The sequence below is a fragment of the Trichosurus vulpecula genome, chromosome 2 (genome assembly GCF_011100635.1).
Source record: "Trichosurus vulpecula isolate mTriVul1 chromosome 2, mTriVul1.pri, whole genome shotgun sequence".
NCBI lineage: Eukaryota > Metazoa > Chordata > Mammalia > Diprotodontia > Phalangeridae > Trichosurus > Trichosurus vulpecula.
Window position 1 is genome coordinate 88,561,693 of NC_050574.1, and position 25,424 is coordinate 88,587,116.

The 25,424-nt window shown below is 38.0% G+C and overlaps 1 protein-coding gene and 1 pseudogene across 4 annotated transcripts in view; both read left to right on the forward strand.

Annotated features, from left to right (window-relative positions):
- Window positions 1-25,424, forward strand: part of NUP98 (nucleoporin 98 and 96 precursor) — a 106,020-nt gene that overhangs the window by 53,226 nt on the left and 27,370 nt on the right. For all 4 annotated transcript variants that reach the window (XM_036747858.1, XM_036747861.1, XM_036747860.1 and 1 more), the window contains 10 exons: window positions 48-164; window positions 2,449-2,741; window positions 4,792-4,905; window positions 7,292-7,430; window positions 10,142-10,319; window positions 12,232-12,396; window positions 21,121-21,303; window positions 21,949-22,105; window positions 23,315-23,744; window positions 24,502-24,731. In XM_036747858.1, coding sequence (XP_036603753.1) covers window positions 48-164; window positions 2,449-2,741; window positions 4,792-4,905; window positions 7,292-7,430; window positions 10,142-10,319; window positions 12,232-12,396; window positions 21,121-21,303; window positions 21,949-22,105; window positions 23,315-23,744; window positions 24,502-24,731 — 2,006 coding nt within the window. The remainder of the gene's footprint in view (window positions 1-47; window positions 165-2,448; window positions 2,742-4,791; window positions 4,906-7,291; window positions 7,431-10,141; window positions 10,320-12,231; window positions 12,397-21,120; window positions 21,304-21,948; window positions 22,106-23,314; window positions 23,745-24,501; window positions 24,732-25,424) is intronic.
- LOC118839849 lies at window positions 5,914-6,765 on the forward strand (annotated as a pseudogene).

Sequence of the window (25,424 nt, forward strand, 5' to 3'; positions counted from 1 at the left end):
GGTTTCATTCTTTTCTCAGAGAATTGTTATCTTCATCTCTTTTGCAGGAAGAGTATCAAGAAATTGGTTTTAAAAAATCTCAACAATAGCAACCTCTTTTCTCCTGTTAGTCGGGATGCCGAAGATCTGGCCTCACCATCAGATTATCCAGAGAATGGGGAGAGGTATGCTGAGTTGTGTTGAATTTTTTTGTTGTTTTTGTTTTTTGGAGGGGGAAAGGCAAGGCAATTGGGGTTAAGTGACTTGCCCAAGGTCACACAGCTACTAAGTGTCAATTGTCTGAGGCCATATTTGAACTCAGGTCCTCTCGACTCCAGGGCCAGTGGTCTACTCACTTCGACACCTAGCTGTCCCTAGTTGTGTTGAATTATTAAGCAGTGGAAAGAAGACTATATCATGAGCCCTTTAAAATTTCGGTTGAGTCAAGGCACTACAAGTTAGCCTTAAGCAAGTTATACATCATCTGTCTGGGTCTAAATTTCCATATTTATAAAATGAAGGCATCAAATTAGATGAACTTTAAGGTCTCTTTCAGTTGTGGCATCCTATGAATTCTTAAGGAAAATACCATATATTTTAGTATAGTAAGTCTTCTGCCTTCATGTCATTCAGTAGTAAACTAGCATTTGCTGTTTCATATGTTGTGCTAAGTGCCAGAGATATAAAACAAGGAAAAAAACAGTCCTTGCCCCAAGGAGCTCACATTCTTTCTAATTGAGAGGAAAACAGCTATACATATATACAGTGCAGATGGAAGTTAATCTTAAAAGGTGCTAGATGGTAAACAAATTAATTAATTGAAAAGAAATTCTTTCACCAAAAAAAAAAAAAGGTGCTAGATGGTGTAGTGGATAGAGTACTGGACCCAGAGTCAGGAATAACTGAGCTCGAATTTAGCCTTAGACAATTACCAACTGTAAGACATTAGGCGAGTCACTTAAACACTTGTTTACCTCAGTTTCCTAATCTGTAAAATGGGGATGATAATAGATAGCACCTGCCTCACAGGTTGTTGTGAAGATCAAATGAGATATTCATAAAGTGCTTTGCAAATCTTAAAGTGCTATATAAATGTTAACTCTTATTCTTAATCTCAGAGGGAAGGCACTAGCAGTAAGGATTGGGGCAGTCCAGAGGCCTCCTGCAGAAGTGGGATTTGAGCTTAGTTTCAAGTAAGGATGTGGAATTAAGGAAAGAGAGCATTCTAGACATTGGGGATAGCCATTGAAAAGGCATGATGTTAGAATATTGTGTTTGAAGAACAGCAAGAAGGCCAAGTTCACAGGATCAGAGTACACAGAGAAAATAAATTCTGAGAAAACTGAAAATGTAGGAATAGGTCAGGCTATGAATGACTAAACAAGAAACAGGAGTTTATGTTTGATCCTGGAGGTAATAGGGAGCTCCTAGAGACTATCAGCGAGGTGACATGGTCACACTTCTTGTTGAAGAGTTGTAACATGTGATGACACTCAGGCTTAGTTTTTGGCCCCAGGGAAAAAACTAAGACTGATGGGTAGAAGTTGTAAGGAGGTAGTTTTAAGAAAAGACAATCAAAGCCACCCTAATAATGAATGGGATATTGGGAAGGTACCCATCATAGTTTAAGTAGAGGCTGAGGGGGAGCGTGGCCTAATAGATTTTGATTAGACCTTGAAACTAGGAAGACCAGGGTTCAAGTTCTCTATCTGAAACATAGTGGCTATGTGACCATTACTGGTAAGCTACTTAACATCCCAGTGAGGTGCTGACCTGAATTAGTTGATGGAGTTTCTTTACCCAGGAGTTCCTACATCAATGAAGTCACAGATTCAGTCTGAATTACTAAGTAAAGGTTGGCTGGCCCTCTGTCAGGGGTGATCTAGAGAATGGTTCATGCTTTTCTGGGATTGGACTAGACAACTTAAATTTCTTTGTTTATAAAATGTAGGAGTTGACATAAATGTTCTTTAAGATAGTTCTGTAATTCTATTATTCCCCTCCTATTGTTTTCAAGGGATTTTCTTCTCTAAGTACTTTAAACTCAGACTTAATCCCCCTTGATTTAAAATCTTCAGAAGGAAAGCACTCTGAAACAAGGCTGGGAATATTCCTGACCACAGGTATAAAACCCCAAAAAAAGATGTAACTCTCTTATTTATGAGTTTTTAGCACGTAACATTTTTATTTTAAAACAAGTCTTATTATGTCATTTTGAATATTATTTGGATGGCTTTTCTTTTGGATGCACTTTCTTTAATGTGTGTCCTGACACTACTGACACGAGGGGACATGTAGTCATTAAAATCTAATGACTTGCCATTTGTCTTGAAAGTTAATTGGCGTATATTTGGCCAAGAACTGTCTTGCTCCAACTAGATTGCTCAAATATATTCTTTTATAAGACTAGGTCACAGCAAATATTCCTTTTAAACCAAGCATACCACTTAATTTCATTTTTTTCTATAGATTTAGTTTTCTCAGCAAAGCTGTTGATGAGAACCATCAGCAGGATGGCGATGATGACTCTCTTGTGTCTCGATTCTACACTAACCCCATTGCAAAACCAATTCCACAAACTCCTGAGAATGCAGTAAATAAACACCACAGCAGTGTGGATGATTCCATTGTTGTGTTGAACATGCGTGGTGCCTTACGAAATGGCCTGGAAGGAAGCAGTGAAGAGGCCTCTTTCCATGATGAGTCTCTGCAGGATGATCGAGAAGAAGAAGAAGAAAGTACTTACCATAACCATCCAGCAGGTCAGAGTCAAATCAAAACAGTGTGTTCTTTTGCCACAGTCAGGAGAAGCCCATTTGTCCATCATAAACTTTTATCACAGTCTGTGTAATAAAATATATTAGTAGAGCCTGAACTTTCTGTATTATTGCTTCCATTTGACTTACTCTGCAAGATTCTACCCACACTTCTCTTGCTCATGCTACGCTTTACATCTATTTATTTTGGTGAGATGAATCCTGGTAAACTTGTTGCCTTCCTTCCTGTTTAGGGGGTGAGAGCAAGGAAGATAGCCTCTTATTAAAGATCCCATTACAATCCTAGTTCTTTGAAAAATCATTGCCTTGGTAGTAGTTATCCACACTTCATAAGTGCTGACTCAGTCCCTAATATCTTAACCTCCAGCCCTTGGACATTAGATCAGTGGGCCAAACTGAAAGATATAAAAGATCTTGATATTTTGATCAGAAGGCCTTTTGCATCATGGAGCAACAGGTACCTCCTGTTGTGGATAATGCCTGGACAGTGTCTGCCTGGTTAATGTCAGCAAATTCTGAAGTCAATTGTAGTGGCTCTGATTGTATTTCCAGTTGTCTTATTGCCATGAGGTGTGTCCTCTATCATTTTGTGATATACCCTAATCACTACTTTAAATCATGTAAATTAAGGATAACTCCAACATAATGTGTAACATCTACCTATTATTATAGCTTAACATACCCTTTTCATGTCTTTCAGTAACTCCACTCTCCAACTTTCCTTTTACTGTGATAAAATTATTACATGTAATCTTCCAAATTTCTCTTCATTTCAGAACTTCAAGGATTTGTGAGTCTTTTAGTCTGAGTAATCTTTCCATTAATGTAGATTTTAATCCCTCTTCACCCAGAAGTTACTCTACTGGTGAAGATTCTTTTTAGATGTAGTTAGGCTAATCCTCAGAAAACAACCTTTTCAATTTGGTAAGACTAAGTTTGTGTTGTTCTCATAATGGAACCTGAGTTCACTTTATGCCAGTGATGTTTGACCAGAGGAGGGCTTTAGCAGAGCAGAGCAAATTTCTGAACCCATATAAAGTCTAGCCATTGTGGTGCAGTGGAAAATGGAGTAGATTTAGAGTTAAGAGAGTCTGAATTCATACATTGGCCCTGCTACTTGTTACCTTTGTGATTTTGGAGAAGTCACTTCATCTTTGTGGGCCTCAGTTTCCTCATTTGTAAAATGAAAGGGTTGTACTAGATGTTCTTTAAGGTCTTTTCAGCTCTAAATCTCTGATCCTAGTACTTCTGTTTTGTGGAGAGATCTGCAGGTAGGCATTGTCAGTGGAATAAGAGGAATGATAGTCTTTTATTTCTTTAAGTACAGTTACTGGTTAGCCTGGCTCTTAGTTGTAGGTGGAGCTGGGAGTAGTCTTCACCATAAAACCCTCCAACTTCTGCTTTCTTCCTATACTTCTACTTTACTCCCTTAAGCATATCTCTTGAATTACCCTTTATCATGGATATGACCAAAGGCCCTCAGAGCATGAGAAAATTGAACTTGTTTGGGAATAACACTAATATAGGGTGTCCCAGAAGTCTTAGTGCAGATTTTAAGAAACACAAGTTGATCAGTCACAGAGTAGTATCTGAAATTTATCATAGAAAAGTGGGCCTTTAAAAATACAAGAGGATTGGCAAGCATGGTGTTACAGTAGGAGTGTTATCTGGGCTTACAATCCCTTTCCAGACCCTGTTACAGAGTTGTATAACTTTGGGCAAATTATTTTCCCGTCTTTGTTTTCCTCATTGTCTTTTTCTTTCAAATGAGGGGTATGAACCATTTTCATTTTCAGGCCCTAATATTCTGTTCTGTTAATTCAGGGGTGGTCAAACTGCACTGGAAAACAGACCTGGAGTTTAAAACTGTATTTACATCCTTAAATATAATAAAAATTTTATTTAAAAATATGAAACCATTCTTAGCTTGATGGATACAAGCCCAGTTTTCTGACCCCCGAATTAAATGAATGAGACAATATCTGTTGCTTAGTCTTAAATAGATTTTTAATCTTGTTCCCCATTTCTGTCATAGGCATCATTCTCACCAGAGTTGGCTACTATACGATACCTTCTATGGATGACCTAGCCAAAATTACCAATGAAAAGGGAGAGTGTATTGTAACAGATTTCACCATAGGTCGAAAAGGTGAGTTTATTTAGTGTTAACGTATGACTTCTGGAGATGAGTTATGGGGTCTTTGTCTCACATGAACAATTAACAAACTGTTTGGAAGACCTTGTTTTTTGTTGTTGCTTTTGCTTTTTAATGAGCCAAATCATTCTTAAACATTGGTTTATCACTAGAGTGGATGGAGGGACTGTGTGCTGCCAGAAGGTATACTGTGGTTCTGGGATCACTGAAAGGAACTTTTGTGGTCTTACTGTAGAACTCTGCATATAGCTGGAACTTTCTGATTGTGAATGAGAAAGGCACCGTTATATTTGCCTGTGGGGGCATTTTGTGGGTCTGTGTGTTCTCCTTGGGACTAGTATCAAACAGTAATAATTCTGTAGGTGAGGCTTATTTTTCTTCCCCACGTGTGTGAAAAAATTGGGAAGATAAGAAAACATGAAATGAGGGAGGGAATCTAAAAATTGACAATGGTCGGGAAGATCTTGTTAAAAACTTTATATTAAGAGATTTGAAAGAAAATTTGAAAAAGAGCTGCTGAAAAATGAGGCTCCCAAAATTGTCATTTTTTTTTAAAATTTATTTTTAATTAAATCAGGACTGTAGAATAGTGGAAAGAACGCTGGATTTGGACTTAGAGGGCCTGGCTTTGAATATGACTTGGCAAATCACTTAACCTCTCTAGGCCTGACTTTTGGAGATTTGACTGGGTTATTCCTAAGGTTCTCTTCTAGCTTTAAGTTCTCAAAGTCTGTGAAGAATAAGAAGACTCAAATACTGTATTGTGACTGGCTAAAAAGAAGCAGCTGAAGCTATTTAGGGTGAATGGTGGTGGCAGCATCTTGGGTGTAAGTGGAGGCTTTCAGACTCCAACTTTGGACTAGGACAGTGGAGTAAGTGGGTAGATGGGTGAGTTGTGAAGATGAAAGTGGTCTACAGCACCACAGTGGACCACTGCCTTCCTGGGTGCAAGAATCTAGCCAAGGAAGGAAGACTTAAGTAATTAAAACATAACATGCTCAATTAACTAAAACAATCAAAGAACAAAGTGGTGAAGTCTAAAGAGACAACATCAGTTTTGCAAGAGCTGCAGGTGGAAACCTGTAGGTCCATGGAAAAGAGAGAGTGGAATTTATCTTGGAGTAAATGAGGCTTTGCCTAGCTTTGAAGAAACATTTGTACCCAAATCATCTGCACAAAAGAATTAGTACCATATTCTTTTAATAAGAAAGTACAAAAAAATTAAAGTTTAAATACTACAAGTCAGTGACTTAATTGGCTCATCATGAGAGTTTTTGTTTGTCCATCTGAAAGCATGACAGAACTCGATGTGATGCTTCTTGTATCCAGGCTGAAAGAAAAGTGGTAGCAATCATTATGTTCTTTTGTCCCACTTTGAATAAGTTAGATTTGGGGCACCAAACAAGCAGTGACAAAAAATTTAAAAGATTTTCCCAAACATAAGGATCTTTTAAAAATTTTTACTGCTACAGAATTGATGCATTGAACCACAGTAGTTGAGAATTATGGAAAAGAAGTAAGAGGAAGTTCTTTTGAGAGTTCCACAACAAATATTTTTGGTTATACAAAGAAAGTTTAAAAAAGAAGAAAGGCCTGAAAAACAAAGTTGCAGAACATAGTATTAGAAAAATGGTCATGTTTTATACCACTATAGCAATGAATGGGATGGCTCAACTTCTGGATCTTTCTGTTGATGAGTGGGAAATGATACTTTCAAACTTAGTAGTTGGTAAAACCGTTTTTGCTGAAGTAGATGCGTTGAAAAAAGAATTAGCAACTTTCAGAGACTAAAGGACCCAAATAACTTACTGATCTCAGAAACTGAACTCGTTGATGTCTGTAATTAACTCATAGCAAAGGAGGATAATGGTACATGATCCACAGAGAGTAGGGACCTAATACCCTAACGGTATTGAAAAAGCATTACAGTTGGAGGTCATAAAAGACTAATTTCAGTGTATGTCTTGGTTTTTTCCCCTATTATTTCCCACTCCCTCATTTAAAATTTCTAACATAAGTAAAAATGTGTGATATTATTTGAACATTATTTCCTTGGTTTCATTTTGTTTAAATTTATTTTTGCATTTGGTGCAAGTATGTAATATAGCTGTATTATGTAATCAAAAATTGCATTGTAACTTACTGAAATAGCTTTTTATTTGTTGAAAATTCTTTTAGAGAAGTTTATCATTTGTTTTTATCCAGCTAACAACCATAATTTTAAAAATGCTACATGCAAAAAATAAATGAGAGCACCCACTTGGTATTGTTGAAAATGTTAATCCTTGGTGAACTGTCAAAACTGATAGTTGACTATGTGAGTGAAACTTATGGTTGTAGGGCAGAAGATGGGTTTTAACTGTTGGCTTTGACTTTCTAGGTTATGGCTCAATCTATTTTGAAGGAGTGGTAAATTTAACTAACCTCAACTTGGATGAAATTGTACATATTCGTAGAAAAGAAGTCATTGTCTACCTGGATGATGAGCTGAAGCCTCCTGTGGGAGAAGGGCTAAATAGGTAATGAAAACATTCTTTTCATCTTTATGACAGGGTGGTAGAAGGATTTTCTTTATGTGATGTGATAATTCAATTTAACAAATATTTATGAAGCATCTACTGTTTGCTTTTCATATTCTGTACCTAGTGTTAGAGATAAAGATATATAAAACATATACCTCTTCAGGAACTTGTATTCTAGTGAAGGGGAAAGCCATGTATGCAAATAACTTTGTAAGGGAGAATGAGAAGTGAAATGTAGAGGTTGAGGACCAGTTCAGGTCAGTTTCTTCATATAGGGTGAGGAATAAAGGTTAGAGAACTCTTCATGGGAAAGGTGGCATCTAAGTTAAGCCTTGGAAAAGAGGATGGAAGTCAAGACATGATATGACATGGGCAAAATTGAGAATGGAATGAGGAAAGCAATCCACTGTAACAACAATGCTGCTCGCTGCTACTGTGGCTGTGTAAGACCAACCACACCATCACACAGAAGGGCTGCTAGCACAAGTCTTTGATCTGGTTGTCTAAGGAAAGCAACTTTGAGGGGTTAACAGTCTCACTTTAATCAAACATATTTATCATTCACTTAGTTTGGGAGAAAAGCCAGGACCCTGAACCTCAGAGCAAATACAAACAGAAATTGTCTGGTGAGATCACAAGACACTCTTCTAGTGAGTGAGAGCCCCAAAGCACAAACCTCTGAGTATATATACACCTTTCTTAGGGTTGGAAGGCTTTACACCTAAACAGCAAAAGGGTATGGGCCTGGGGCTTCATAGCTAGTTAGCAAAAGGGTGTGGGCCTGGAGCTTCATACCTAGCAAGACTTAATCAAAGGCAATTTATTATTTTTGCATTCTAAAAGAGAGAACAGTGGAAAAAGTCCCACCCTAATTACCCTTACAATCCACTCCTTCCAGGATTCTTGGCTTTACACAATCTAAGTAGCCATGGATCCTGGAACAAATAGAGGCATTAAATATTGTGTTCCAGTCAGGGAACTAAAGCATAAAGTTCACAACTTAATGAAACATACCTTTCAGTGTTATTCCCCCAAATACTTGTTTGGGCATGTTTTAATTAGCAAAATCTCAACACAAAGAAAAAAGTCAAAATAAAATTCACTTGGGGATGTGTCCTCCCTACACTGCTCCATCTCCCACTTCCAAGTCCTGAGGGGCAGCTGGGGAACAAAGCCAGCATGGTGAGGGTGGGGGGGGTGGGAGGGGTGGTCCTTGGGCAGCCCTTCAGTTGCACCTTAGAAGAAAGGGATTCTGTAAGGCAGGTGAGAAGGGAAAGCATTTCTGATAAGGGAGTTGGCTAGTCCACAAGCATCTCTGGATGGAATGTGCTGCCAGTTTTGGTGGAGTATAAAATATGGGGTCAGAAATAATGTATACGGAACTGGAAAGATTGTAAAGGGCTTTAAAATCAAAGAATTTTATATTTTATCCTAGCGGCAACAGGAGAACCTAGCATTTGTTAAAGGGGGAATATTCTGGTTAAATCTAGGCTTGAGGAAAAACATTTGGTGGCTGTGTAAAGGATGTATTGGAGAAGGCAGAGACTCAGGAAAACCAGTTTGATCCATTGGATCAAATGAGAGGTGGTAGGGGCATATGAACTAAGTTAGTAGCTGTGAGAATAGTGAGGAGGAGATGCAAGAGAGAAGCCTGTGCGAGATGAAGAATTAGGAGTCAGATGATGTCAGGGCTGCAAACCTGGCAAACTCAAAGATTCTCCTTCTTTACACAGAAATTAGGAAGTTATGTAGAAAGATAACAATAATGATAAAAGATAATGCATTCTGTTTTAATTATGTTGGGTTTGAGGTATCTCTACAACATCTCAAAGCCAAATTCACACATTACCCATAATCTGAAAATGTGTCACCAGTCATGCTTGCCCAAGTGTTCTGTGTACTTAATGGTTCTAAGCATTTCTTCTCTTCCCCCACCTCATAACATTTGTTTTTTTTAAAATACTGATATGATGTGAAATCCTGTGATTCTTTGACTCTTCTTTGCTGTTTTGATTTCATCTCTAAAATGTTGCTCCATACTGCGATTTCTCTAAAACACTTCTCAAAAATATATTTCTTCCTAATTCTGTACTGGAAGCATCCCTTTAATTTTTTATTACACCCTAATCCCATGGTCATAGTTTTCTAACTTCTGACCACAGTTGGCCCTTAGTCAGGTGGAAAAGTCATGTGAAAATAGTCTTTTTAATATCTTTGATCATTTAATGCCTTTGATTAAATCTTATAAAATAGTTCCCTACTGATTTCCTTACATCTTTGTAAGAAGTTATTCTCCTCACCCTGGTTTTAAGATAGTCCATCTTTACACTTGTCGCTCTATATATGTCCTAAAGGAAATGTTCTCTAGGTCTTTTTCAGATTAATAATGCTTCGAACAATACTGGAGTTTACTTGACTTTTTAATCCTTCCCATCTAGTCATAGAACTCATAGTTTAGGCATTCATTCATTTCTAATGAGGCATTTATTAATCACCACCACAAACACAACGTTGTATTAGATACTATGTGGTGGGCAGAGTATATGGTATCTGCCTTAAGGAGCTTTGGTGTACTCAGGAGACGCATCTGGAAAAGAGGAAATTTTGAAAGCAGTGTGCGACTAACTTATTTTTGGTTTGTGTGTAGGTATTGTTTAGCTTCAAGAGCCAAAATATGAAGCACTTAAACTTGACTTTCTATCTAACAGGAGGGCTGAAGTTACCTTGGATGGAGTTTGGCCAACTGACAAAACCTCGCGTTGCTTAATAAAGAGTCCTGAACGACTAGCTGATATCAACTATGAGGGCAGGTTAGAAGCTGTTTCACGAAAACAGGGTGCCCAGTTCAAGGAGTACCGGCCAGAGACTGGTTCTTGGGTATTTAAGGTACTGCTATCTAGTTATTTCTAGCTTTTGATTAAGTGGATCATGATCATAGATTGATCTTGAAGGAGCTTCAGAAGGATCCGAATCAATTCTCAGTTGTCATTTCCATATTTTAAAGAAAGTCTCTAAGGAAGGAGACTTTTTTTGGAAGCTTGTTCCTTTGTTTCATTTTAGTGTCCTTGGGAGCTAAATAAAAACTGCATTGAAACTTAAGCCTCTTTCCCCTCCACAATTCTTTGTGGATCTGGGGAATCATTGGATAGTGTATAATACTTCTCTGTCAGTTTGAAGATTTTTTTTTTCTGCTCACCTATCTTTCCACAAGGCAAAACCATCCCAGCTATGTTTTACAAAGCTATAGGAGTTCTACTGAATGTGAAGACATATTGTTGTCTTGGCTCATCTGACCAAGAGGATTTGTAAAAAATGATCATGGTCTCACTAGCCCATTTGGCAACCAATGGGATTCTGAGTTTTGTGTAGACCTTCCTGGAGGATCAAGGGCAAGTCTATCTATCAGTCAGATGCTCTATTTTTGGTCTGTTTTACTTGTATTGTCCAGGTATTAAGCACTATAAAACTAAGATCCTGGAAGAAGTGGGTATCTCAGATTGTAAGGAAGATCTGAGGTCTATTTTCTTGGAGGGTGCCATGGCCCCTTTAATAAAGTGCCATTGGCTCAGAAAAAAAAAAAAGAAAAGAAAAAAAATAATGTTTCATCTCCATCCTCCATTGTATATATTAAATGCTTATTAACTGACTGGCTATTGTTGTTGTTGTTGTATGTTGCCTCTCCGAATTAAAATGTGAGCTCCTTGAGGGTAGCAATCTTCTTGCTTTCCTGTTTTGATCACCAGTTCTTAGTGCAGTGCTTGTGCTTGGTACATAGTAAGCATCTAATAAATACTTATTAATTTATTAAGAATTGATGATGGTCTCACCCAAAGTTGTCTTATGGGTAGTACATTTAAACTACAGCTGTATAACTTAAGAAGATCTGAGAGAGATTTGATCATATTGAAGGATTCAAAGGAGACTGAAAACTGTCAGAAAAGGGTCAGTTGAAGAAGCTGGACATGTTTAGTTAAGAGAAGACTTGAGGCAAGTCTTCAGGGGGAAATATAATTGGTGCCTTCAGCTCCTTGAAGGATCATTGTGTAGAAGGAATAGACTTGCTACAACTGGTATTCAAGGACAGGACCTAAAAGGAATAGACCAGGAGGATGAAGCAAAAGTATAAGAAGAGTGATAAAAAAGAATTTATATTTACCTAGCTTGATGTGAGCTGGGCTTACAGAGACACATGAGAATGGTCTCTATCTTCATGAGTTTCACATGCTACGTAGGGGAGGCAAACTGTATGCAAATTAAATGGGTAAATTCTAAGTAACTGGTGGGCTAGGAGAGTAGGAAGTACTTAGAAGTTGGGTGAATCAAGAAAGCCCCGATGCATAGGGTATGATACTTTGAAATTGGCCTTGAATTGAGCTAAGGATTCCAAGAGGCACAGGTAATGAAGGGATAGCATTCCAGGCAAGAGGGGCCTGTGCCAAACTATGACGGCTGTTTGACAAGACCATAACATAATTCAAAGAACTAATGTGAAATCATTTGGGAAAAATAATTTGAAGCTAGATTTTGAAGGGCTTTAAATAGTAAAGAATAGAATTTACATCTTGTGTTAGAGACAATTAAGAACCACTAGAGCTTTGGTGTTTTGTTTTGAGGAAAGTGCCTTTTAAAACAGTATGTTTATAACTAGAACAAATCAGCAGAAGTTATATGGAAGCAGATGGTGATTCATTAGGACAACTTCTTGACAATCCTGTGGGGCTGGAATGCTGTGAGAAGTTTGGATTTTCTGGATATAGTTTTATAACCCTTAGTTATGTTGAGTTCTTCTCTTTTCTAGGTCTCCCACTTCTCAAAGTATGGCCTACAGGATTCTGATGAGGATGAGGAGGAACATCAATCTAAAGCAGAAGCAAAGAAGTTGAAAACCGCTCCCTTGCCTCCCGTAGGCCAGCCAGTACCACTACAAATGGCTCTCAATGGCAAACCTGCTCTTCCATCCCAGGTAGAAACTGGACAGTGAATTTGAACAGAACCGGTGAAATGGAAGTTGAGCAAAAGCCAGTCGGCTAATGCAAACCTGTTGTGTGACCACTTGGAGACCGAAGAGTTCAGAAGTGTTGGGAATCAAGTTGAGACCAATGGACGGGGGATAGGGAGGGTGGTAGGATGGGTACCTATCCCCTTGAGGGATTTGGAGGATCTTAGATATAACATAGATATAACCTGCATAGGTTCATGCAGAACAGATTCTATCTTGGTCAATATTTCTGAATATGTGCAACATACTCCTTACTCTTCATTCCTCTACTATTTAAAAAAATGTAATTTGCCTTGGGCAAAGGTCTTTAAATACAGTTTTTTCAAGCTGTTTGCCTGTTCCTCAAGCAAACATGTATATTTGTATTTTAAGAAGGTGCATTCTATTTTTATGGAAAAAATACACAATGTAATTTTTGAAAGTTTACTTTGGAGCAGAGGAATTAATTTGGTTTTGGAGGAAGCTGGGAGGAGCCGGGGGGGGGGTGGGGTGGGGGAGGGAGGGAGGTGTTGGGGGGGGCGTTAAAGAAGGGGACATTCTGTGTTATTTGAATTACCTGAGAGTTGTTGCATTTGTTTTGTATCACTATGGTCTTGGGCCATTTTAGACCAGGATAGAGTATAGGCCCTCTTTCTGTAGAACAAGAAGTTAAAATTTTTATACTTTAAATTCCTGGTTTAATAGCATAACATGAGTTTAGCTTTTGTCTGAGTGATGTTTGAACAAAATAAAAAAATGTTGTTCCTTGGCGGGGAGTAAGAATTGGAAGTCTTAATTCAAGCTTCCTCCTTTTAAGTGTCCCTACTGCTCAGCTGATGAAAGCTGGTTCTTTGGACATTTTACATGCCAAATAATTTGTTTGCTGTTATTATATGCAGCTTTTATAGTTTTAAAAAAATATTTCTTTAGGAAATATTTTCTGCATTTCCTACACAGCTTTACGTGTGTTTATGTAGGTGAAACAGAGGCATGTTGTAGTTCAGTTTGATGTGCTCTCTTTGCAATATCCTTCCCCACAAAGACTTTTTTATAGTTGCAGTGTAGTGTAAGTGGAGTAATAAGGGTTTGGATAATGAGATGTCCCAGAACCATTTTGACTGCTTGTGTGCGTGTCCATGTCCAGTTTTGTTATAAGCACCTGTTTCCCCTTCCTGTTGTCCAAAGTGGTTTTTGTCTTCTGGAACACATTTCTTAAGGGGGGAAGTAGGGATATGTGTGTGTTAAGTCACTATTGTGTATAGAGAATAGTCCAGCCCCTATGGAAAAGAAGCATTTTCCTTATGTACAAATAGCAGAATCTAAAAGATAACTTTGTATCAGGAGGTTTTCTTGGTTGTCACCCCCTCTTTTATTTAGTTTTTTATTTTTCCCCAATTACATGTCAAAACAGTTTTTAACATTCTATTTTAAAACTTTGAGTTCCAAATTCTCTCCCTTCCTCCCCACCCCAGTCATTGAGAAGGCAAGCACGTCAATATAGGTTATAACATGTGTAGTCATGGAAAACATGTTTCCATATTAATCATGCTGTGAAAGAAAATATAGGACCCCCTTCCCCCCTCAGGAAAAAAAAAAAACTTCCAGAAAAGTAAAGACAGTAAAAAACAGTGTGCTTCAATCTGTATTCAGACACCTTCAGTTCTTTCTCTGGGGATGGATGGCATTTTTCATCATAAGTCCTTCAGGTTAGTTGTCTTGGGTCATTGTATTGCTGAGAATAAGCTAAGTCATTCACAGCTGGTCATCTTACAATATTACTGTTACTTCGTGCACAGTACATTTCACTTTTCATCAACTCATGTAAGTCTTTCAAGGTTTTTCTGAGAGCATCCTGCTCATCATTTCTTATAGCACAGTAGTATTCCATTACAATCACAAACTACAGTTTGTTCAGCCATTCCCCGGTTGATAGGCATCCCCTCAATTTCCAGTTCTTTGGCACTAGAAAATAGCTGCTATAAATATCTTTGTGCATATTGGTCCTTTTCTTTTTTGTCTTTTATCCCTTTTTGGATTTAGACCTAGTAGTGGTATTACTAGGTCAAAGGGTTTGCATGTTTTTATAGCCCTTTGGGCATAGTTCCAAATTGCTCTATGGAATGGTTGAATCAGTTCACAACTCCAGTAGTGCATTAATGTCTCATTTTTTCCCACAACCCCTCCACCATTTGTCATTTTCCTTTTCTGTCCTGTTAGCCAATCTAATAGGTATGAGGGTAGTACCTCAGAATTGTTTTAATTTGCATTTCTCCAGTCAGTAGTGATTTAGAGTGTTTTTTCATGTGGTTATAGATAGCTTTGATTACTTCATCTAGAACTGTTCATATCTTTTGATCACTTATCATTTGGGGAATGGCTCTTTTATAAATTTGACCCAGTTCTCTATGTGTTTGAGAAATGAGACTTTTATCAGAAAAATTTGCTTCAAAAATTTTTTCACAGTTACTATTGCTGACTATGTTTCCCTCCATCCTATTCTCTCCCCCCATTTATTCTAATCTCTCTCTTCTTTCCCCTGTCCCTCCTCAAAAGTGTTTTGTTTCTGACTCCCTCCTCCCCCAATTTGCCCTCCCTTCTATCACCTACCCCCCCAACCCCCCTTATCCCCTTCTCCTACATTCCTGTAGGGTAAGATAGATTTCTATACTCAGTACCGTTATTCCCTCTCAACTAATTAAGGTTCACTCACTTCCCCCTCCCCCATCTTCCCCTCCACTGTAAAAGCTTTTTCTTGCCTCTTTTGTCAGATAATTACCCCATTCTACCTCTCCCTTTCTCCCAGCACATTCCTCTCTCACCCTTTAATTTTTAAATTATTATCCCTTCATATTTAACTCACACCTATGCCCTCTGTCTGTATATACTCTTTTTAACTGCCCTAATAATGAGAAGGTTCTTATGAGTTACAAGTACCATCTTCCCATGTAGGAATATAAATAGTTTAACCTTATTAAGGCCTTCATGATTTCCCTTTCCTGTTTACCTCGTTGTGCTTCTCTTGAGTCTTGTATTTGAAAATCAAATTTTCTATTCTGCTCTGATCTTTCCATCAAGAAAGTCTTCTATTTCATTGAATATCCATTTTTCCACTTGAAGAATTGTACTCAGTTTTGCTAGGTGGGTGATTCTTAGCTATAACCTTAACTCCTTTGTTCTCCAGTACATCATATTCTAAGCCCTTCGATCCTTTAGTGTAGAAGCTGCTAAATCTTGTGTTGTCCTGACTGTGACTGAATGATAACTTGAATTGTTTCTTTATGGCTGCTTGTAATATTTTCTCCTTGACTTGGGAGCTCTGGAATTTGGCTACAATATTCCTGGGAGTTTTCGTTTTCGGATCTCTTTCAGGATGTGATTTGTAGTTTCTTTTCAATTCTGTTTTAACCCTGTGGTTCTTTATCATGGCTTTCAGGTAGTCCAATAATTTTTAAAATTATCTCTCCTGGATCTATTTTCCAGGTCAGTTGTTTTTCCAATGAGATATTTCACATTGTCTTCTATTTTTTTCAATCTTTTAGTTTTGTTTTCTTGTTCCCTAATTTCTCATAAAATCATTAGCTTCTGTTTGCTCAATTCTAATTTTTAAGGAATTATTTTCTTCAGTAAGCTTTTGTGCCTCCTTTTCCATTTGGCCATTCTTCTTTTCAAAGCATTCTTCTGTTCATTGGCTTTTTGTACCTCTTTTACCATTTGTCCTAGTCTGGTTTTTAAGGTGTTATTTTCTTCAATTTTTTTTTGTGGCTCCTTTACCAAGCTGTTGACTCTTTTTCATAATTTTCTTGCATCATTCTCATTTCTCTTCCCAATTATTCCTCTACCTTTCTTACTTGATTTTCAAAATACTTTTTTAGGTTTTCCATGGCCTGAGACTAATTCATATTTTTCTTGCAGGCCTTAAATATAGGAGCTTTGACTTTATCTTCTTCTGAATGTGTGTTTTGACTTTCCTTGTCATCATAGTAACTTTCTGTGGTCAGAATTTTTTTCTGTTCTTTGCTTGTTTTTCAGTCTGTTTCTTGACTTTTAACTTTAGAGTGGAACACTGCTTCCAGGGTGATGGGTGCACTATCCCAAGCTTTAGGGACTTTGTCCAGCTGTTTTCAGAGATACTTCTAGGGACCTGTAAGTTTTTAGTTCTTCCAAAGTAGTATGATCTAAGAAAAGATGTTTACTATTCTCCCAGCCTCTTCTCTGGTCTGTGAGTGACCACAAGCATTCTTCTCTGCCCTGGAACTGTGATGAAGGCCCCTGGTCCACTGTGGCTACAAGCTCTGGTATGCTAGTGCTACTCCTTGCCCTGGGACTGCCACCCAGGATTGTGACCCAGATCCAAGTATGGACAAAGCAACAGAGTCCTGCCCCCAGTGCTAGCAAAGAGACCCCTGTAATCTTCTGATCAGTAGTTCAACCTCTTTACTTTCTGAAGCCTGAGAGCTCCTGAAACAGCTGCTGCCGCTGCTGCTTTCAGTGTTTCCTAATGCCTGCGCATAGTTTGCTGGGGCCTGGTTTGAGCTGTCTCAGCCTGTGCTGAACTGTGCTCCACTCTCACCCAAGTGCAACAGACTTTTCCTACTGACCCTGGACCCTCTGTCCTTTTGTGGGTTCTGCTGCTCCAGGAATTGTTTTATGGCATTATTTAATGGTGTTTGGAGAGGTTTTGGGGGAGAATTCAGGTGAGTCACTGCCTTTTTCTCTGCCATGTTGGCCCCACCTTCTTCCACCCAGCTCTTTTAAGGGTGAAATTGTGAAACAAACAGGTTAACTGAGTTTTCCTTGACTAGCATTGCTGTGTATCAGAGCTATAGAAACAACAGGAACATGAGCTTCTGGGAAGGGAAAAGGAGGAGTAGGTAGATGGCTTTTCTCAAATTGCCTAGTTTCTGTGCCTGCACTTTCTGAGTTCTGCTCTTTAAGTCTTAGGGTAGTATAGATGTGTTCAAACCTGATTAATCAAGTAGTTCAGGATGTGGCTTTGTGTTTAGGTGTAGTGCAGAGATGAAGACAAAAGACAGAAGGTACTTGTCATCACAGACTGTTTGGAGTTGCTAATCAGGAAGGACCCCAAATTTGCTTTATCAGGATGAACTACTTCCTTTCCCTTCCCCAGCTACCTTTGTGAGTTGGGGGCTGTGAGCATAGGTTGCAAGATTTATAAGTAGTCCTTAAGTTATATTCTTAAGTATCAGTTACTTGGGCATATGTGGAGCTTATCTCTCATGGATTAGTGTTCCATACACCTTTCCCTGCATTTTTTCCCTCCTCTCTAGTACCTCTGTAGGATCCATATTTCCATTTGGTTTGGACAAGCTTTCTCTGGACCTGTAAAGACCCAAGAGAATCTGAGCAGTTAGAAGACAGCCTACCTCCTGCACTAGTTAGAGAGAATCCCTCTGAAGCTAGTAAGTACCTTAGTAGTCCTACCATGGAACTAAGGCATTTGTAGAAAGGTTTTTGTTATGGTTTTAGGCTTTTTTGCAGACTTGTTGACTCTCAGATACAGGATAATGTAGCTTTTGACCTCAACCTTGCGTTAGACACCTAATTAGAACTTAATGAGGTCAGTTTTACTCAAAGTAGGCTATTTGAATTGTTCAGAAACTAACTTTTTTCCATATGTAACTGTTATGTTTTTTTAAGTTGAAAAATACAAGGCTGGTGGAATGAAATAATTGGGATTTTTTTCCCCCTTTTTTTTCCTCTTTTTTTTTTTGGCTTGAAATAGCAACCATCCCACTGCCTTCATCTTTTGGAAAACCTTTTCTAAAAGTAAAATCACACAACTGTAATAGTTACCCTCCTCCCATTGCTTCCTTCCTTGCTTTGGGGTATAATATCAATTTTATAAAGTTCTTGATGTAATTTAAGGTCTGTATTTGTATATGACTTGTCAACTTTGAATGTATACAGAGAAAATATAAGATCACAAATTTTATGGTCGGAAGAGACATTAGAGATCATATAGTGCCGAGGTTCTTAATCTGGGAAACTGGCTAGATTTCTTAGGATCTGAGAACTTTTTTTTTTTTTTTTTGGAGGGGGTAAGGCAGGGCAATTGGGGTTAACTGACTTACCCAAGGTCACACAGCTAGTAAGTGTGTTGAGTGTCTGAGGCTGGATTTGAACTCAGGTCCTCCTGACTACAGGTCTAGTGCTCTAATCACTGTGCCACCTAGCTGCCCCTAGGATCTGTGAACTTTAATGAGAAAAAAACCTAGATCTTCAAAGATTTACACTAACTTGTTACTGAAATTTATAATTTTTTTTCAGTTACAAATGTTAGTTAGCCAAACATTGCAAGAAGCAATCCATAGACACACATAAAAGATTAAGAACCTTTGGTCTAGTCTAACCCACTCATCTTATAGATTAAAAAATCAAAGCACAAAAAAAAGAGACTTTATCCCAGCATCACAAAAGCTGGTGAACAACAGAGCTAAGATTTGATCCCATATCCTAACTCTACTTTTTCCATCAATAATAGAGTACTTGAAACTTCATGGATATTTGGAAGTCTTTATAATATTAATACTGTAGGGAAATCATGGGCCCAGCTTTAAAATAAGATGGAAAAAAAATTTTTCTAATCTATAATGGTATGCTAAGAGTCAATTTTTGTGATTTTCCCCAGCACCATTGTCACTAACTCATCTTCTGGGCCAAAAATGTGATTTCTTAGAATTTGTTACTTAATTTAAACCACCCTTTACTTTTGGGGTACTTATTTAACTTTTGTCTCTTTATTTTTTAAATAAAGCAGGTACAACTGTATATATTTGACTAAAGTAGTGATTGGCCGAGCAGTTGTGTCATTTGAAACTTCTTTTGAGAATATTCCATTCCTTAAAAAAGAAATTCTCAAATGAGGAGGAGGGTTGGTATAAAAACTGGTCCTTCAGTTGTCCTTCACTGTTCTTTCTTTGCATGGCTTCTTCACTTGAAGATAGGACTAAATTCTGCCAGTTTATGTTCTTGATTAATTACTGGCTGTTTGGACTGTTCAAAGACATAAGGCTAAGTTTAGGACAAATGTTTAGTTTGAGAAAAATTGACCCATCAGAAACTTCAGTATTAAATTATATTTATTTTGGATATTGTGCCTCTTCACCTACACATTATTCGTTAAATACGGAAGTTAAAATAGATAGTCTTATAACTCAATTTATGATCCTGTAGTTATGAGCAACAGGACTATAAATTCCAAGGTTTTCTAACAAGTTTCCAACAAGTTTTCTAACAAGCATTCAAATAATTAGACATTACCGTATTTTTCATTCATTGCTTCCATTCCTCGGAGAGTTATGTTGTAATATTTAGACTCTAGGGTTACAGATTTAGAGGTGGACAGTTATCTAGTCCAACCCCTTTTCTTTATCCCTCAGGATTTGTCTGTGATAGCAGGTGGTAAATAGCAGTACCAAGACTTAATCTGGTCAGAAAATCCAGCATGTTTGGTGGGATATTAGTCTGCTTTCTGTTCCCTTTTTCTAGAATTTCTGTTCCAGCCTGCATAAATAACTTTGCTGTTGCATATCTCTCTTTTCCTGTACTTGAAATATGAGAATGCACATCCCTTTAATGGAATATTAAAGAAACCTGAGGGTGATAATATTTAATATGCCCATTTAGGCCTGTCTTAAAAATTACAGGAGGCCAAGAGATCAATATCACATTTTATCTATTGAAATCATGAAAATTTCTCTTGCTATTCATTTATGTGTAATGTCACTCATTTGGGGCTTAACATGAATGATGGCTACTTATAAAATAACAATCAAAAGCTCTGTGAAGATAAAATTCAGAATATTTGCTACAGTGAAATGAAAAATAATTGGTAGTTTATTGTTGTGGGAAATGTCTGTTAATGGGCTGGTTGGTTTATTAGCATAATATAAAGTCAGGTCCCAGTTTATGGGATGGACTTAAGGAATGTGTGCCAAGTCAGTGATAAATGTACCTTTTATTTTGTGAATGTTTTATCATTCTGCTCTGTAAACTGTTGTTCATGTTTATCACTAAAACTTCTTAATAAAAATGCAAAAAATATCCTATCGTCTTGATGTTTTTAAACACAACAGGGCCATTCCCAGGGTTAGTAGTATTTCTTGTTTCTCCTGTGAAGAAGTAGTAGACTTAACTCATGTCTCACAATGCTCAGCATGGCCATGGAACTTCATGTTTTTGGTTGACTGACAAGAGATTTTAGATATCTAACCATTTTGCACTAAGAACTTCCTTCTCTGCCTAATACAATATATGGTAAATGGAATACAATCTGGGTTGGCAAATTTCTGCTCCTTTTTCTAACTCAGTTGTATTAACTGTGACTTACGGACTATAACAACGTAGAGGTGACTATAAGAATAGTATGGCAGAAATTGCTCATTTAGGAAGGACATGTCGCCAGATTCCCCAGGTGCTCTAATAACTAGTCTGTTGCAATTTAGGAGCAGTGGAGTTGTTGCCATATGCAGTGGCATAAGTTTATGCTCTAGGTTGTCATATAAGAGCTACCCCTAGTTCTTGGGCTTAGATTCCATTAAGTATTTGGGAAGGTATTGTCAGTATGGTTGGGGGCCCTTTTTGAACCTTGTCCTTTGGTGGACTGAATAAACAGTCTTTGAAGTCTTGAAACTTTGAACTTATGCAGCATCATTTAATATCATTTCTCCATCTTTCTAATGTCTACAGAGCCAAAGCCCAGAGGTGGAAGAGCTAGGGAGGGTTGTGGAGCTGGACAGCGATATGATAGATATCACCCAGGAGCCAGTTTTGGATTCCATAGTAGAAGAAATCGTTCCTGAAGAGCAAGAGCCTGTATCCGCTTCAACACACATTGCATCTTCACTGGGCATTAACCCACATGTTTTACAGGTGAATTTCCTACCCACTTTAAAAGTGGGGTAGAAAGGTAGTGTGACTTTTCCATTTAGCTAAACTTGGGCCACTTCCCTGTTTTGATGTATTAGAATGCCAGCAGTATTTAGAGTTTTGAGGGTGAGGCAGAATGTGGTCCATGTCTTAATTTTTATCTTTTTTCACTGTTGAGAGAACTTAATAAAGAATGAAAGGGTTGCTCTCCTATGAACTTGTTAATGTAGACACCAGTGGAAGAGACTTAAAGGATCATCTAGTCCAAGCCTTCATTTTACAGATGAGGAAACTAAGGTCTCAAAGATGGAAAGGAATTGGTTCAAGGTCCCGTAGCAGGTTAGTGGCAGAGCCAGCGCTCTCCTCATCCCCCCAATTCACTGATCAATCCAAGGGTCTTAGTCCTTGCCTGTTACCTCGCTTCCAGTGGAGACCAAGGACATCATTATATGGAATTGACTTCCCGTTGATTGTATCAACTAAGCCATGAGAAATTTATGGTTGTGCGTGTGTGTCTGTGTGTAAAATATATATATCTTAATAGGTTTGGAGAGAAACCTAGGGCAGAGTTATTAGCTAATACCTTATTGCCCTAATGACGTGGAGACTCTAGGGGAACAGAGTCATTCTGTGGTATTACTCTTTTAGATCATGAAAGCATCTTTGCTTGCTGAGGAAGAAGATGCAGATTGGATCCTTGATCAGCGCTTTGGCAAGCTTCCTCCCAAAGTAGACCCTTCTCAAGAAATCTGTTCTCCCAGACTTCCCATTTCATCAGCACACCCACCAAAATCCCGAACATTAGGTATGGTAAGAGGAAATAATGAAATGTCAGATAATAATTTCATAAAAACATAAGGACACAATGATTTGCTTTCAGATAGAGCTTCGACTGTGCTTCCCTTAAAGATGGAGCAAATAAGCCTGTTTATTTTCTTCCAATTTTTCTGTACTTTCTTATGAATTATCTCTCTTGTCTCCTCAGAATTGTTAAGCACTCCATTCTTTCTCCCACTTGCAGTAACATGCATAGAGTGGGAAGTGATTTCTTCCTCCTTTGATTTCCTAATACCTCACATGTTGTAATCATATTCTAATGTATATTCTTTGTGTTTGTGTACAAGTATTACTTCCCCTACTAGACTTTAAGGACCTTGTAGGCAAGAATCATGTTTTACTTTATACTTATATCTTTTAGCATGTACACTGAATGTGTTAGATACAGATTTTTTTTTGGAAACATTTAGGATACTCCAGAATTTGAAAATGACCCTTTCTGAATGTTTTGTTACTTAATTAACTTCATCAGAAAACATTTGATTTAAAACTACATTATGCTACACTAACAGAATATTCTTGTGAGAGAAGCACATACAAAATCCCAGGTCTGTATGTGTAAATGAAAAAAATATTTATGTCATCTTCCCCTTTTTGGGTCTGATAGTAGTATGAATTAGTTCATTAGGCATATCTGTGTAAAACTGCTCCCACCAATGCTATTTTTCAGTAACGTTAATATTATAACCAGATTCCAGTGCTTTGTCACAAAACCCCATGGTGTAATGTTGGTTGGCTAAATGCCTGAGATGCAAAGGAGATGACTGGTATTCATTCATACTAATACTTGAACTCCAGTCATATTAATACCCCTGAATGTCAGTCTGCTTCTGAATACTGCTTTTATGGAAACTAGCCATCCCCTTAATGTCATTTATCCTAGCATTGTGTTTTTGTGGAACCCGTTAATGGTAAAAACTAAAACACAGCTATAGAGAATGCCCTCAGTTATCCCTTACTAAACCTATATATCAACTGAGAGTAGTCATATTTTTGTTATCACTTCTTTACTGTAATTTGGTAGACTTTACAATTTATCCCACTCCAGCACCCAACAAATAATTTGTGTTAAAGATTAATTTAGTGAGTCTTGATCTAATGTCATTGTGGGCTGCATTTTTTTAAAGGAGTAATAGATTAACTGTGCTTTCTCATAATATTTTTTCCCTTGCCTTAGTTGGTGGTTTACTGCAGTCAAAGTTTACAAGTGGAGCTTTTCTCTCGCCAAGTGCCTCTGTGTCAGAATGTCGACATCCCAGAACTTCATCTTTAACAAGTGCCCCTTCTGCATCTCCTTGGTCAGTCCCTCCACCACTGGCCCCTGTGTTTGCAGTGCCCACCCCAGCAACTGAGGTCCAGTTAAAAACTGTGGGTGCTCGAAGACAGCCAGGCCTTGTTCCCCTGGAAAAATCTGTCACCTGTGGCAAAGGAAAGCTCTTGATGGATATGGCACTCTTCATGGGACGTTCGTTCCGGGTTGGCTGGGGCCCCAACTGGACCTTTGTCAATAGTGGTGATCAGCTGAGTGCATGCCAGGAACCTGGAGATCATCACAACACTGAATCTATGGAATATGGATTCCTGCCTAACCCAATAACTGTCAAATCGTGAGCAATGTTTCTCAATTCATTTGACTTTTTTTTTTTTGGGAGAGATAGAGAAAGGCAGCTGAAAAAGCTGTGGAAACATCAGGAGATCACATGGTTCTGGTCTTATTTTGTTTACTAACTAGTTTGGCCTGGTACCATTCTTGAGGTTTTTTAGACAGTAGACAAATGTTAGAATGATTTATGAGTAGATCAGATTTCTCCTACCCTTGAATCATTCAGTTGTATAGGACTTTACTTGAGCACCACCTAAGTGTATGCTGCCTCTTATTTAATAGTTACATGAGACAGTGTGATATAGTAAAAAGAGATATGGAATTTGGGAAAGTCATTTTAACCTCCGTAGGCCTTGGTTTCCTTTTCTATAAGGTCAAGTGGTTGGACTAGAATCAGGGGTGGGGATCCTACAACCTTGAGGCCACATGTGGCCCTGTAGGTCCTTGGGTGTGGCCTTTTGACTAAGTCCCAAGTTTTACAGAACAAATCCTTTTATTAAGGATTATGTTCTGTAAAGCATAATTTACTTCTGAGAGCAGCCAAAGCATAATCATGATTTAGTTGTAAGAAAATGGGTATAATGATTTTTTCCCACTGTTTTGTAATTGAGCTCTATACCATTTGACCTTTGTGCTCTAAATTCCTTTAAACTATAGGTTGTGTGGTACAATATCCCTTAATCTAAAAATGCAGCAGTGCCTTCATTGCATGTAAATACTTTTTCCATACTTCCACACTGACGTAGTTTCTTACTTTTTAGCTTAACAGAGTCCCCATTCAAAGTCCACATGGAAAAACTGAGCTTGAGACAAAGGAGGATGGATAGAGATTTACAGTTATACCAGACTCCCTTGGATATCAAGCTTAAGCACAGCACTGTCCACGTAGACGAGCTGTGTCCTCTCGTCGTCCCCAATCCTGGAGTAGCCGTCATTCACGACTATGCGGACTGGGTGAAAGAGATATCAGGAGACTTAGCAGAATCAGAAAGTGAGTATTCATTCCCCCTAACCCAGTTGGTGTCAGAACATGGGAAATAGAGTATGCAGACCTAAAAGGAAAAGTTTTCTTATTATAATTTTTGGTGAAATGAATAGATTCCGATACAGGTAAGGGAAAGACCTTAGAAATTTAGTCTAAAGTAAGACCCAGAGAGCAGGACTTGTCCAAGGTCAAATATCTAGAAATTAGTTTGTGAGATTTAGAGCTGTTATTTTATAGGATACTCTAAAGGAAACTGAAACCTAGTGAGTTTGGTCCTTCGTAAAGTTATATAGGTAATCCGTTAGCTAATATTTGTTAACACTGGAAGAACCAGGTGACACAAAAAATTACAATTTTGCTTTGAATCAAAAATTATCATCCTACTATCATTTTTATTTTCTTTGCCTTATGATAAAAAAAAGTACTGCTTCAATTGACATAACTTGTTCTTTCAAAGTATTAAATTCAGGTCCTTCCGGTATCTAGCACCTACTACCTACAAAGCACCTTGGTGGGCTGTGGGGATACAACAGAGTGTAAAGAATGAAACAGTCTCAGAGAGGCTTTTGTTCTTTTGTTGGAGAAAACATATACATATATACATATGCAATGTGTACAAGGTAGGCTTGGTGGGGAAAGTATCACTTGACCATCATGTTAAAAGAAGACAAGAATTCTTTCTGGTGGGCATGTGAAAGT